General features: G+C 48.2%; 1 protein-coding gene across 3 annotated transcripts in view; it reads left to right on the forward strand.

The window, feature by feature from the left end:
* The window catches only part of GNAL (G protein subunit alpha L), a 77398-nt gene that overhangs the window by 11258 nt on the left and 50159 nt on the right, over window positions 1-15981 (forward strand). Inside the window, exons 1-5 of one of the 3 annotated variants that reach the window (XM_059880742.1) lie at window positions 10183-12576; window positions 13130-13373; window positions 13590-13662; window positions 14331-14385; window positions 14664-14783. In XM_059880742.1, the coding sequence (XP_059736725.1) occupies window positions 13232-13373; window positions 13590-13662; window positions 14331-14385; window positions 14664-14783 (390 nt within the window). In that variant the 5' untranslated portion in view covers window positions 10183-12576; window positions 13130-13231. 3 annotated transcript variants of the gene reach the window in all.

The raw sequence follows: 15981 nt of genomic DNA on the forward strand, positions 1-15981 counted from the left end.
AATAGAGAATGCCAAGTTTTGCCTCAGGTCGTTCCTGAGGCGGCCGCCAGGTGGCGCTGCGGCGCGGGAAACCTGATGAATGCGGGGCGGCCGCTCCCAAACCGTGGTCCTCACTGCCTGCCCTCCATTAACAGGGAAACCGGCTGGATCTGAGCTCCCAGGTGTGAACGGTGATGCTGGGAGACAGATGAAGGCGATGGATGGCCAACCAGTGGCAGAGCTGGGCCCGGAGGCGGGAAACCCATTGACCGGGCTCTTACCTGCACACACCCGCGCACACCTCCACACAGCAGCATCCATCCTCCAGTGTTGGTGGATCCTCCAGCAGCCCCTCCTTGGTGCAGTCCCTTTTCTCTCTAATGGGAATAACTGCTCTGTGTGCCCGTGCGAGACTGTACATCCCCAGACAGGTCATGCACCTGTCCTTTCTGCACGACTGCTCCTGTCCTCTCTGTCCCAGGCAGGGCATCTCACCTCCAGGTTGGTCTGTCATCAGTTCTCCACATAAAACTGACCTGGTCTCTGCCATGCTTCTAACAAGTATGACCTCTGGCTGGCCTGTGGATAAATAATCACCCCTAAGGGCAAAGAGTTGGACACGACTGAGCAACTGAACTGAACTGAAGAGAACCCACAACCCAACAGTGTGAGTCCTGTCTCCTTAGGCAGCACCCAGCATGGGGTCAGCACTGCATAAGCACCTGGGGAGACAGATGATAAATTGCACACAAATGAAACCCAACAGGGAGGAAGAAAAGGAACCAAGAACTGAGAGGGTTCTCACTTCTCAATGACTGATAATGTTTCCCTTCTCCCCGCTTTATCTCTTTCTTATTGGCATCAGTTCAGTTCAGTCACTCAGTCAGGTCCGACTCTTTGCAACCCCATGGACTGCAGCATGCCAGTCTTCCCTGTCCATCACCATCTCCTGGAGTTTACTGAAACTCATGTCCATCAAGTTGGTGATGCCATCCATCTTATCCTCTGTGGTCCCCTTCTCCTCCTGCCTTCAATCTTTCCCAGCATCAGGGCCTTTTCAAATGAGTCAGTTCTTCACATCAGGTGGACAAAATATGGGAGTTTCAGCTTCAACATCAGTCCTTCCAATGAATATTCAGGACTGATTTCCTTTAGGATGGAATGGTTGGATCTCCTTGCACTCTAAGGGGCTCTCAAAAGTCTTCTCCAACACCACAGTTCAAAAGCATCAGTTCTTCGGCACTCAGCTTTCTTTATAGTCCAACTCTCACATCCATACATGACTACTGGAAAAACCATAGCCTTGGCTAGACGGATCTTTGTTGGCAAAGTAATGTCTCTGCTTTTTAATATGCTGCCTAGGTTTGTCATAACTTTCCTTCCAAGGAGTATGCGTCTTTTAATTTCATGGCTCCGGTCACCATCTGCAGTGATTTTGGATCCCAAAAAAAGAAAGTCTGTCACTGTTTCCACTGTTTCCCCATCTATTAGCCATGAAGTGATGGAACCAGATGCCATGATCTTAGTTTTCTGAATGTTGAGCTTTAAGCCAACTTTTTCACTCTCCTCTTTCACTTTCATCAAGAGGCTCTTTAGTTCTTTATTGCTTTCGGCTGTGAGGGTGGTGTCACCTGCATATCTGAGGTTACTGATATTTCTCCCAGCAATCTTGATTCCAGCTTGGGCTTCATCCAGTCCAGCATTTCTTATGATGTATTCTGCATATAAGTTAAATAAGCAGGGTAACAATATACAACCTTGACGTACTCCTTTCCCTATTTGGAACCAGCCTGTTTTTCCATGCCCAGTTCTAACTGTTGCTTCCTGACCTGCATACACATTTCTCAAGGGGCAGGTCAGGTGGTCTGGTATTCCCAACTCTTGAAGAATTTTCCACAGTTTGTTGTGATCCACACAGTCAAAGGCTTTGACATAGTCAATAAAGCAGAAATAGATGTATTTCTGTAACTCTCTTGCTTTTTCAATGATCCAACAGATGTTAACAATTTGATCTCTGGTTCCTCTGCCTTTTCTAAATCCAGCTTGAACATCAGGAATTTCATGGTTCACGTACTGTTGAAGCCTGGCTTGGAGAATTTTGAGCATTACTTTGCTAGTGTGTGAGATGAGTGCAATTGTGCAGTAGTTTGAGCATTCTTTGGCATTGCCTTTCTTTAGGATTGGAATGAAAACTGATCTTTTCCAGTCCTGTGGCCAATGCTGAGTTTTCCAAATTTGCTGGCATATTGAGTGCAGTACTTTCACAGCATTATCTTTCAGGATTTGAAATAGCTCAACAGGAATTCCATCACCTCCACTAGCTTTGTTCATAGTGATGCTTCCCAAGGTCCAGTTGACTTCTCATTCCAGGATGTTTGGCTCCAGGTGCATAATCATATCATTGTGATTATCTGGGTCATGAAGATCTTTTTTGTATAATTCTTCTATGTAGTCTTGCCACCTCTTCTTAATATCTTCTGCTTCTGTTAGGTCCCTTCCATTTCTGTCCCTCATTGTGCCCATCTTTGCATGAAATGTTCCCTTGGTATCTCTAATTTTCTTGAAGAGATCTCTAGTCTTTCCCATTCTGTTGTTTTCCTCTATTTCCTTGCACTGATCACTGAGGAAGGCTTTCTTCTCCCTCCTTGCTATTCTTTGTAGCTCTGCATTCAAATGGGTGTATCTTTCCTTTTCTCCTTTGCCTTTCGCTTCTCGTCTTTTCACAGCTATTGTAAGGCCTCCTCAGACAACCATTTTGCATTTTTGCATTTCTTTTTCTTGGGAATCATCTTGATCCCTGCCTCCTGTTCAGTTCAGTTCAGTTCAGTCGCTCAGTCGGGTCCGACTCTTTGTGACCCCATGAATTGCAGCACGCCAGGCCTCCCTGTCCATCACCAACTCCTGGAGTTCACTTAAACTCACATCCATCGAGTCGGTGATGCCGTCCAGCCGTCTCATCCTCTGTCGTTCCCTTCTCCTCCTGCCCCCAACCCCTCCCAACATCAGAGTCTTTTCCAACGAGTCAACTCTTCGCATGATGTGGCCAAAGTACTGGAGTTTCAGCTTTAGCATCATTCCTTCCAAAGAAATCCCAGGACTGATCTCCTTTAGAATGGACTTGTTGTATCTCCTTGCACTCCAAGGGACTCTCAAGAGTCTTCTCCAACACCACAGTTCAAAAGCATCAATTCTTCGGCACTCAGCTTTCTTCACAGTCCAACTCTCACATCCATACATGACCACTGGAAAAACCATAGCGTTGACTAGATGGACCTTTGTTGGCAAAGTAATGTCTCTGCTTTTCAATATGCTATCTAGGTTGGTCATAACTTTCCTTCCAAGGAGTAGGCGTCTTTTAATTTCATGGCTGCAGTCACCATCTGCAGTGATTTTGGAGCCCAACCTCTGTCCATAGTTCTTCAGGCACTCTTTCTATCAGATCTAATGCCTTGAATCTATTTCTCACCTCCACTGTATAATCATAAGGGATTTGATTTAGGTCATACTTGAATGGTCTAGTGGTTTTCCCTACTTTCTTCAACTTAAGTCTGAATTTGAAAATAAGGATTTCATGATCTGAGCCACAGCTCCTGGTCTTGTTTTTGCTGACTGTATAGAGTTTCTCCATCTTTGGCTACAAAGAATATAATCAATCTGATTTAAGTATCTGGTGATGTCCATGTGTACAGTCTTCTCTTGTGTTGTTGGAAGAGGGTGTTTGCTATGACCCGTGTGTTCCTTTGGCAAAACTCTATTAGCCTTTGTCCTGCTTCATTCTGTACTCCAATGCCAAATTTGCCTGTTACTCTGTGTGTTTCTTGACTTCCTACTTTTGCATTCCAGTCCCCTATAATGAAAAGGACATCTTTGGGGGGGATGTTAGTTCTAGAAGGTCTTGTAGGTCTTCACAGAACTGTTCAACTTCAGCTTCTTCAGCATTACTGGTCAGGGCATAGACTTAGATTACTGTGATATTGAATGGTTTGCCTTGGAAACGAAGAGAGACCATTTCATCGTTTTTGAGATTGCATCCAAGTATGGCATTTCAGACTCTTTTGTTGACTATGATGGCTACTCCATTTCTTCTAAGGGATTCTTGCCCACAGCAGTAGATATGATGGTCATCTGAGTTAAATTAACCCATTCCAGTCCATTTTAGTTTGCTATTCCTAAAATGTTGATGTTCACTGTTGCCATCTCCTGTTTGACCACTTCCAATTTGCCTTGATTCATGAACCTAACATTCCAGGTTCCTATGCAATATTGCTCTTTACAGCATTGGACTTTACTTCTATCACTAGTCACACCCACAACTGGGTGTTGTTTTTGCTTTGGCTCTGCCTCTTATTGGCATGGACATGTGGTGTTCCTATATTTATCAATGGCTTAGAATTCATGACTGACCTTAACTCTTTTGGTGCTGAAATCATCCCAGATTTGGTCAAATGGGAGTGCCTTTGGTCTGGCTCTGTGTTCTCAGGGACCTTCCCCATCATTTGAAAGCATATTCCTATTTTCTGGGCTTCTCTAGTGGCTCAGTTGGTAAAGAATCCACCTGCAATGCCGGAGTTCTGGGTTCAGTCCCTGGATTGGGAAGATCCCCTGGGGAAGGGAAAAGCTACCCACTCCAGTATTCTGGACTGGAGAATTCCATAAGCTGTATAGTCCTTGGGGACCCAAAGAGTTGGACACAACTGAGGGACTTTCTTTTTTCATTTTCTGTGTAACCATATTCCAGGTTCATCTTGTGACTCCACTGCCGCCACCTCAGAATCTGCCATTTCTCTGAGGAGTTCTGGCTCCTCTGGGTGGTGGGTGATGCTGAAGGCCAAGACTGGGCACTAGGTACACTCACAGCTACTAGTGTGTCTAACACCTGGGTGTTTTCAGCAGACAGAACAAGAGAATAGATGCATGTGTGTGCTATACATGTACACAGTCATACAACAGACACACGTGTACATGCAGATAGTCACGGACAAACATATCTGACACTGTGAGCTCATTCCGATTGCTACAATTGCAGTCCATCCCACAGGTTTGCCTTGCCTTTCCCCACTCCATATTTGTGCTTTCTCTGTCTCTCTGAAAGTCCTGTATCTCAGTAACCACCTCCACGCATGCCTCTGTCCTGTCAATCACGTATCTATGAGCTTGGGATCTGTCCGCACTCAGAGTCTACCTCTTGAACATCGGTCTTGAATTGACCTGTTGTTTAAATTCATCAAACAGTTCCTACCTAATGAAAAAATAAATAACAAATGACAACTACACACACTAGGCTCTTTCTCCCTGGTTCACAGTCTGCAAGCTTCAGGAAGAGCCCATCCAACTTTCCTGGGAAAGGTCCATAGTTCCCACCTGTCACGGAGCAGGTTCAAGTTCTGTTGAACTTCATACACAAGTTGACATTCTATTACAAGAAAAACTGTTGCTTTAGACTCTGTAACTAAGCCAAATTCTAAAAGAAACCAGTTGCTAAGGCAACTGAGTGAAGAGTTAATGAATTCATCAGTCATTATATGCAGATTAACCTGCCCGCCTTCACAAGGAGATGGGCTTGTTTGATTTTTCCTTCCGGAAGAGAGAACGGTGCAGATTTTTTCCCCACTTGTCAGAGTTCCTTCTGAAAAGGGCTCAGGCTTTGGGATCAGACAGGGCTCCACCCCGGTCAGGCCCCTTGGGACCTTCAGACCACAGCCTTCTCTGCAAAGTGTGGATAATCTCAAAGCTGTTGAGATGATCTTATCAGATGAGCTACTGGAAACAGAGCACCTTTCAGTGTCTTTTCTAAGAAAACGGAGGGTGACTTAGCACACATCCTCTAGGGGATCAAGTGACGTTTTCCTTCACATTCATAACTGACCACACACATCCCTCAGTATCCCACTGTGATCTCCACAGAACCCTGAGGACTTGAATGCAAGTCTGCTCCTCTCTACTGGCCCACTAAACTGCTTGAGATCAGCGACAAGGAATTCATCCTTGTAACCTCAAGGTCGCCTGAGTGTAGGGTTGGAAACCCGCTTTATGGTGAATGAGTGGTGTGCCTGGAGCCTCCTTCTGACTCTGGGCTCTGCGCCGCCACCTGCTGGTCAGAAACTATAACTGCAGGAGATGTTTGTAAGCAAGAACTGGCCCCCGAGTTAATTACATTTAGTTCAGTTCAGTTCAGTTGCTCAGTGGTGTCTGACTCTTTGCAACCCTATGAACCGCAGCACGCCAGGCCTCCCTGTCCATCACCAACTCCTGGAGTCCACCCAAACCCATGTCCATTGAGTTGGTGATGCCATCCAACCATCTCATCCTCTGTCGTCCCCTTCTCCTCCTGCCCTCAATCTTTCCCAGCATCAGGGTCTTTTCAAATGAGTCAGCTCTTCGCATCAGGTGGCCAAATACTGGAGTTTCAACTTCAACATGAGTCCTTCCAATGAACACCCAGAACTGATCTCCTTTAGGATAGACTGGTTGGATCTCCTTGAAGTCCAAGGGACTCTCAAGAGTCTTCTCTAACACCACAGTTCAAAAGCATCAGTTCTTCAATGCTCAGCTTTCTTTATAGTCCAACTCTCACATCCATACATGACTACTGGAAAAACCATAGCCTTGACTAGATGGACCTTTGTTGACAAAGTAATGTCTCTGCTTTTTAATATGCTATCTAGGTTGGTCATAACTATTACAACATTAACTGCCTCAAAACAAACAGTGGAAACCACTGTCATGATGAAAATCCTGAGTGTGAATTTTTTTTTCTTGTTTTTGTAGTTAAACATATAATTTACCATCTTAACATTTTTCAGTATACAATTCAGTGGTCTTATGTACATTCATGGGGTATCCCTGATGGCTCAGCAGTGTGCTTTGCTGTGGAAGAGAAATTATTTCCATAAATGCTACAATATTTGATTGCAGAGTGCTGTGTACAGAAAGGGAAAGGTGAAAATATTTCCCTACTTTTCTATTTAACAATGTTAAAAAAAAAAAAAAAAGATGTTTAAAGTGTGTTGTGATTAGGTCATGGAGCAAGCTTTGCTGCTGAGAATGAAGATAATCCACACGGACCATTTCCACCGAGACCCTAAGAAAAGAAAGAGAGAAAACAGCTGCAAAGTGCTAAAAGGCACGAGGCAGCACAAGAGCCATGTCTGCCTCGGCCATTCAGCCGCCCCCACGCTGACCCCACTGAGTCTGTTTGCAAAACAGGCACAGCTTTTAGTTTCCTGGGTCCATATCACTGCATCGAGTCAGGACTGCTGGCCTTTCTCACTCTGCTTTGTTCCTCCTCTTTTAAATCTTTCAATATTCCTGCTCCTAATGTCTTAGAATGCAGTTTTAACCTTTAGTAACCTCTACAGTATAAAATGCTAGAAAGAAAGAAAGTGAAGTCACTCAGTCGTGTTTGACTCTTTGCAACCCCATGGACTGTAGCCCGCCAGGCTCCTCCATCCATGGGATTTTCCAGGCAAGAATACTGGAGTGAGTTGCCACTTCCTTCTCCAGGGGATCTTCCCAACCCAGGGATCGAACCCAGGTCTCCCACATTGCAGACAGACTCTCTACCATCTGAGCCACATCTGTAGTTAGTACATAAAAGAGGAGACTGCACCAGTTAACAGACATCACCATGTGTTTTCTCCAAAGATGGTAGTTCTAACATTTTATTCTGAGAAATCCTTTAAAACATCTGTATGGTACCACAGTCTTTCATCTACAGGGGTGTATGGTCAGGCCACTCAAGATAGATGTTCTCTTGCTCTCTGTACATCCCCTGCCCCACCAGGGTCTGCTTTTGCTGCTGCTTAGTCACTCCAGCCATGTCCAACTCTGTTCAACCCTAAGGACTGCAGCCTGCCAGGCTCCTCTGCCCATGGGATTCTCCAGGCAAGAATAATGGAGTGAGTCGCCATGACCTCCTCCAGGGGATCTTGCCAACCCAGGGATTGAACCCTGGTCTCCCACACTGCAGGCAGATTCTTTACCACTGAGTGAGCAGGGAAGTCCCATAAAATGCTAGACCAGTTATTAAAAAAAAACATTGATTTTTTAAATTTAATTCAATATATCCGCTATTTTGTGCTCCACAGCATTCTGGTCACTTTTCAAATGAGCTCAGCATCTCCTGAATCCAGGCCTGAGGTGATGTGAGACAGTTCCTTTGAATTTTTTTCATCTTGTTGTTAATTAAATTTCTGTGGAGGGCCTCCTTATATAACGGAAAACGAATTTTGTTCCCATTGCTATCAGAGATTTAGGTCCAGCTAACCGGAGAAGGCAATGGCACCCCACTCCAGTACTCTTGCCTGGAAAATCCCATGGACAGAGGAACCTGGAAGGCTGCAGTCCATGGGGTTGCTGAGGGTCGGACATGACTGAGCGACTTGCCTTTCACTTTTCACTTTCATGCACTGGAGAAGGAAATGGCAACCCACTCCAGTGTTCTTGCCTGGAGAATCCCAGGGACGGGGGAGCCTGGTGGGCTGCCGTCTATGGGGTCGCACAGAGTCGGACACGACTGAAGTGACTTAGCAGCAGCAGCAGCAACCAGAGAATAGTTGTCAACTTTTGGACATCTGCCAGCTTCAATGGCGGGGGGAGGGGCTGAAACAAAAACAAATTTCAAAATCGTTATTCAAAATTCACAAATTAAGTACAAAAGAAATTCAAATAATTCAACTTTCAAATGCACTCGGGGGCTTCTCTGGTAGATCAGCTGGTAAAGAACCTTCCTGCAATGCAGGAGGCTTGGGTTTGATCCCTGGGTTGGGAAGATCCCCTGCAGAAGGGAACAGCTACCCACTCCAGTATTCTTGCCTGGGGAATTCCATGAACAGAGGAGCCTGGCAGGCTACAGTCCATGGGGTCACAAAGAGTCTGATATGACTGAGCCACTTTCACTTTCACAAGACTCCTTGTCTCTTCACATCAACAAGAGCAGGAAAAACCACTTTGTTTCACATTTGCCCTTTCACCCTAAACTCCATGTCTTCTCAACCCTCCTCCTTGCCTGGGGCCTCCCCTCACCCCAGCATCCCCCCACCTGGCTGCCCCCTCAGCAGCCCTTCACATCCGCAGGTGGGCGTGCGCTGCAAGGAGGAGGGTGGTGATGCTGCTGCGATGCCGTTGCTTGGCAACAGATGCCGGCATCACCCGCTCCCAGCTGCTCCCCAACAGCCGCTGCTGTGTTCCAGGTGAGCCAGCTGGGATCCGGATTCTGAGCCCAGGGTTCAAAGCTCAAAGGAGGACTGGTCGCCTAGACCAGACTAGGAAAAGGCCACATGACTGGTTTTTAAGTGTCTTCACCTCCTACCTGATAATTGACTGTGCAAAGATCACCTTGGTATTTCTCATCAGAAATGTTGCATTGCCGTGTAAACAAGTTGCTTTTATGTTTTGGACTGGTTCCCAGGTGGCTAGGTGGTAAAGAACATGCCTGCCAATGCAGGAGGTGCGGGTTCCATCCCTGGGTTGGGAAGATGCCCTGGAGAAGGAAATGGCAACCCACTCCAGTGTCCTTGCCTGGAGAATTCCATGGACAGAGGAGGCTGGCGAGCTACAATCCATGGGATAGCAAAAGAGTCGGGAGACGACTAAGTGACTACACAACAACAACAGTGTTCTGTGGATGGACAGTGCAGATGCTGCAGCCAGGCTGCAAAGGTTTAGATCCCATACACACCTCTTATTCACCCTCTAGCATTCTATGAAACAACAGTCACAATAGTTCCTTTTAGGGTTATTGTAAATACTAAATAAACCACTCCATGGAAAGGATTTAGCTCAGTGCCAGCAATCACTGGATAAGTCATAGAAATGAGTTATTTTAATTCTAATTCCTAAATTTGACCAAGTGAAAACTTTTGCTATATTTTTTAGGGTTACAGGTTCTTATTTCTCCCCTTTATCAGTTTCCCTGATGGCTCAGATGGAAAGAATTCACCTGCAAAGCAGGAGACCTGGGTTCGATCCCGGGTTAGGAAGATCCCCTGGAGGAGGTCATGGCAACCCACTCCAGTATTCTTGCCTGAGAAGCCTGGCGGGTTGCAGTCCATGGGGTCACAGAGTTGAACACGATTGAGCGACTAAGCACAGCAAGTTTCCAGGGGATATGTTTTGTCCCCTTCTCTTCCAGCTAACAATTTTATAGACACCTTGAAAAAATAGACATATCCTTGAAAACATATCCACCTTGAAAAAATATAAGAAAAAATAGACATATCCCTTAAAACATCCCACCACACTCTGCTGTTTGTGCACCTGTTCTCACCTCTCACTGCCCCGCCCACCACCTTCCATGATATGTTGTGTATATTTACCAAAATAAGGTAAATATTTGTGTTAACACAAAGAGGGAGGCCTCAGAACACTGCTGAATAGTGTCCTTTCACAAGCTGAAAAGTCCTTTCACAGCTCATCCTGTGTCTTTGCTTCTGCCCTGACAGAAAGAAAGCTTTGCTGCTTTTGTTTTTGAAAGAGTATTCCTATATGGATATGGTGCTAAACTGGACAGGCATCTTATGAATTTAAAATCTGATGGTGAAATTCCTTTCATAAGAACCTACACTTGGAGTGGAGTTATCTTTGGCTTTCGGGAATTCATTCATACATCCATCCAATGAAGACTCATGGGGCCTCTCCTTCCTTGGCCAGGCACTGAACCGGGCACAGCAAAGCAGGTGCTGAGGGCAGGCTCCGCCCTGGCCCTCACTGAGCCCAAGTCCAGTGGACTTTTGAAAGAGCAGTAAACAAACCATTACAGCAAGTCTCCCAGACAGAGAAGCACACACGTGCCCACATTATGTCCTGGGGTGTTCACCCACAGGGGCCGAAGGGGGACTGGAGCAGCTCCAGGAAGCATGGACATGAGTGCTCAAGCTGCACTGCTGCTGCTGCTGCTAAGTCACTTCAGTCGTGTCCGACTCTGTGTGACCCCATAGACAGCAGCCCACCAGGCTCCCCCGTCCCTGGGATTCTCCAGGCAAGAACACTGGAGTGGGTTGCCATTTCCTTTTCTAATGCATGAAAGTGAAAAGTGAAAGTGAAGTCACGCAGTTGTGTAGGACTCTTTGCGACCCCATGGACTGCAGCCTACCAGGCTCCTCCGTCCATGGGATTTTCCAAGCAAGAGTACTGGAGTGGGGTGCCATTGCCTTCTCCATCAAGGTGCACAGTTTACCCAAAAACAGTCTTGATGGACCATGGCTGGGGACTTGGGGGTGGTGGGGACAGTGATGTGGTCAGATCTGCATTGTCACTGTGGCAACTGTGCAGAGAGGCAGGAGTAAGTGAGCAGAAGGCTACTGCTGACATCCAGGCTGGACAGTGACCATGGCAATGGCAGATGGGGTGGAAAGAACAGGAGCGATGTTTAGGAAAGGCACCCAAAGGAACACAGTGACTGGGTTTGCAAGAAGGAAAAGGAGGGGATCAAACCATGTCCTGGTTCGGGAAATCAGGGACCTTATTCACAGAGACAGAGAGAGGAGCGGCTGGAGGTGTGGGTGGGCAAGGGAATGAGCTCAGATCTCGGTCTAGTCCGGTCCGTAGGTCCGTAGAACCGAAGATCCTGGGAGGCCCCGATGTGGAGGTGTGCTTGGGGCGCTGCGGACAGGAGGGGGCTGGGCTGGGGCTGAGGCGCCTGCTCCCGGTGGAGGGGGAGGGAAATTCAAGGACATGGTCGGGGGGAGGAGGAAGGAGTCTCCAGGAGAGTTAGAGAAGGTCAAGACCACAGTTCCTGGGGGAAGGCTGACCCCGGGGTCCACTGATGGCTCCGAGAGAGAGTATTTCAGTGAAGAGTGGGTCGAAGCCCGACCGCAGGAGCTGAAGTGTGAACCGAGGTAGGGTGAACCGCCCGGGGCGGGGGGAGTCAGTCCTAGGTTTTAACTCGGAGCCCGTGGGCAGCAAGACACGGTGGGGTGGAAGTATGGCCTAGAGGGCCGTCGGTGTCAAAACGTCAGACTGGACGGAGTTGACGGTGTTTGTCCGCTGGAGAAGAAAGAGCGGGAAGCCGGGTGAGGCCCGCGGAGCGCTGGGCCCAGGAGGCCAGGCGTGGGGACCGCGAGGGAACGTCAGGGCTGGAGGGGGACTGGACAGCAGAGCCAAGAGGAGCCCTGAGAGGAACTGGCGCGCGCTGCCAGGGTCCCGAGCCTGGAGACTCACAGGGGGGTGATCCCCCGCGTCCAGCAGCGAGGATGCCGAGCACGTCCAGTAGCGGGACGTCCAGCAGCGGGAGAGTGACTGGCTGGCACCCGCGCAACAGGTGGGAACGAGCAGCCGCCCTCACTGGTTCTGGCGGCGGAGCCAGGCTCGGGGCCACGGCGTCTTGCAGAAAAGTAGCCAAGCTGCTCAGAGCGCGCGGAGGAGAGCCGGGGGCGAGAGGCGGCGTGGGAGCGCTGGAACAGTCTAGAACGGGAACGAGGGGAGGCGGGGTGCCTGAGCCCGCCACGGACCCTCCCCCTGATAGAATATGTATGATCCAGCACGAGGCCTCGCCCGCCGCGAGCCGGAGGCGGTGCGGGATCGCGGGAGCGCACGCCCAGACCCAGAGCCGCTCGGGCTGCGAAGGAGCCGCGCGCGCCGCGTCCGGACCGCACGCGGGTGAGCCTCCGCGGTTCCCTTTGAGGGCGGCCGCCACCCTTCCAGATCCCAGGACCCCCTGCCCCGCCGCCCTGAGTCGGCTCCTTTTCCCCGCCGCGAGGAGGCCTCAGGGGCTCGGAGCTGGGATGGGGCGCGGATGGCCGACAGGTGCCCACAATCACTGGCGGGGACCCGGCGCGCACCGTCCCACCGCGCCTTGCTCGGCCGCCACCGGCGGGGCCCAGGCACCCGGCAGAGCGTCCATGCTCCGGTCCCCCTAGGCGCTCCCCAGCAGCTCATCGGGCGCGAGCAGCCGGGCGCGCGGAGAGGGGCGCGCGGGGCGCGGGGAGGGCCAGCTCCGGCCGGCTCCGGAGGACCGGCGCTCTCCGCCTTGTCTCCGCTTACTGCTGTTTATCCAGCAGATCATTCTAAACAATTGTCTTTAAAAAGCAGTTGGCTCCGCGCGTCTTCTTTGTGTTCTCTGAGTTGGGAGCTCGCGGTGGGCACGGGGAGGGAGAAGAAACGCCTACTCTGGTCGGAAAACACCGAGAGACCGGAACGTCTCTTTCAACAGTGAGGAAGAGAGGCCGCCGCAGGGTCTACACACACCTACAGCTGTCTGCCGCCTTTTGTGCAAATTCCTAACCGTGCCTGAGGTCCACGCGAGCGGGCAGGCATGGGGTGTTTGGGCAACAGCAAGACGTCAGAAGACCAGGGCGTCGATGAAAAGGAGCGGCGCGAGGCCAACAAGAAGATCGAGAAGCAGTTGCAAAAGGAGCGGCTGGCTTACAAAGCGACTCACCGCCTACTGCTGCTGGGTAAGGCCCGGGGGTGCGCGGCGGCGCCTGGCCAGAGCGGAGCGCACGGCCTGCGGCTCATAGAGGGCCGGGCTGCGAGGCCAGCGCCCCCGCCGACAGCGAGCGCGCGCTTGAAGACGCCCGCGCGCGGGCAGGACGCTTGTGCGTCTCTGGTGGCGGGAGAGATGGCCACGGTCTCCAGCCCCCGGTCACAGCGTTCTCTCTGTGTATTTTCAGGAGCTGGTGAGTCTGGGAAAAGCACTATCGTCAAGCAAATGAGGATCCTGCACGTCAACGGATTTAATCCAGAGTAAGGAATGACCCATTCCGGGTTTGTTTCCCAACCACATGCAAACTTTGTCCCTTCTCTCCCGGCCTCCCCAAAAATGTTCTCTCTAAACAGTTAATTTGATCTTTGAGTCAGCCTGTAAGGACAGAAAATATAGACGCGAGTTGTTGAATTTGGCATATTTAAGCAAATCCTTCCTCTGGTGGTGCCTACATCAAAATATTTACTTAACAAAGTATGATTTATTAGATACTCGAGGTATTGATCTGTGTTATTATTATTGCTATGATCTCACTTAATGTGTCAATATATACTTCTCCCTATGTCTGCATCTATTTCAATTCAACATATGGATAGATTCAAATAAGATATGTTTGCAAGTGTAGCCCTGTATTTTTGGTAACAGTAGCCATGACCATTTTACCTTGTTATGTTTAACCTGTGTGGTTGTCTAGAGCTAGAGTCTGTGGTGCGTCCCTTCAAATTTATTTAGAGTCCAAACCTGTAAAGGTAGGTATTTTTCTTGCCCAGATTGAAAAAAAGAAACAACTTTTCACTGTTGTCCTGGGGCTAATGTTGAAGTCTAGTGGTACTATGTTAGCCCCACTGCATCTGGGAATCTAAAGCTTCATTCAGCATTCAACCAGCTGTGCAGAAAGTTAATTAATAACCATTCTCTTTTCACACAGAGAGAAGAAACAGAAAATTCTGGACATCCGGAAAAACGTTAAGGATGCTATTGTGGTAAGGATTTTGTTTTGTTTTTGGCCAAGCTGTGCAGCATGAGGGATCTTACTTCCCCTACCAGAGATTGAACCCATGCCTCCTGATTTGGGAGCATTGGCACCTCAAATACTGGACCATCAGGGAAGTCCCAGGAATTTCCTAAATATTTGTTCAGTGAAAAGGTTGTGTCCTCTGCTCCCTCAAACGGTATACACAGAAATCACAGACTAGATTATCACACATGGAGCCTAAATGGTGTATTTATCCATACATTCTTTTCCTTCATTCCACTGTAGACAATTGTGTCGGCAATGAGTACCATAATTCCCCCCGTTCCACTGGCCAACCCAGAAAACCAGTTTCGATCAGACTATATCAAGAGCATTGCCCCCATCACTGACTTTGAATATTCCCAGGTAAGTAATCCTTACTGAAGTATTTTAAACGGTGCAAGATGGAACAGTTGTTAACCAGGTGGCTTACTGAGAACCAGTGTAAATGCTATTTCATTATTGACTTTCTTCAAAATTCTAGTTCTCTGCCTGGAAGAAATGCTTCCTTGTAGACCAAAATATTAACACGTGTTAAAAGTAGTAATAAAGACAATAAGATTGTAAGAAATGTTTTAATGAGCATGTTCGTGCGGGTGATGATCAGGAAGACAGCATACCTCTAAGAAATACTGGTGGTGCTTTTACCCCTGCGTATTTCTAAATCAACAATTATGCCGTTTCCCATATAACAGAAGAGTAAGAATTGTATGAGCAGAAGTGCTTTATGGTATGTGATCATACCTTTGGGAGTAAGAGAACAGAACCCAGTTTACTCTTAAGATGGGGGTTCTTCAGCTCACATGAGGGCCGCAGACCAGATGTAGGTCACACCTGGATCACTTCTGAATGTCGACTGTCTCCTGGGAAAATGTAATTCCTTTCATGTCCGCAGAATTTTGGGCTGCTTTTTCGATCACTTGGATAGCACTGTTGCTTATGTGAGAGGGTGATGTGAATATGAGTTTTCTCTTGTTTGGTGGACATATGTTTCTTTAAAATACTGTTGTTTGGTCATTTGATGTAGCATGTTTCAAAGAAGAAAATATTTCTTCAGTTTGTCAGAAAATCAATTTTTTTAGTTGTGCCAGAAGAGTGTGTGTGGGTGTACCACCCCCCCCAAAAAAAAAAAACAGTATTTCAAAGTTTCCTCTGCCTGGCATAGTGGCCTTGAGATGTTTTTCATTCTCAGCACTCTCTTTTCCAAAGAAAGCTGACATGGGAGGCTCTGTGTAAGACAGATGGGCCCATGTACATCCCCCTCCCTGCCCCCTTCAGTAGAACACAATTGCCCCATAGGCTCTGTGTCCAGATGGCGGATAAGAATTACTTTTTAAAGCTTTTTACTGCATCCTCTCACGTGACGTTTGTTACTGATAAGCATTCCAACATAGCCAATGAAACCCTTAGAATTTCTAAGAAGACAAAGGTAGCGATGGCAAACCACCTAGAAAAAGTGACTGCGGTATCTGGCATGGCAGGCACGCTGTTGTTTACTTAACTGTGTCTTTAACTGGATGTCGTGGAGGGGAGGTGTCAAGGAAACGATGGGGGACAAAGCTGG

The sequence above is a fragment of the Bos taurus genome, chromosome 24, assembly GCF_002263795.3.
Source record: "Bos taurus isolate L1 Dominette 01449 registration number 42190680 breed Hereford chromosome 24, ARS-UCD2.0, whole genome shotgun sequence".
NCBI classification, from domain to species: Eukaryota; Metazoa; Chordata; class Mammalia; order Artiodactyla; family Bovidae; genus Bos; species Bos taurus.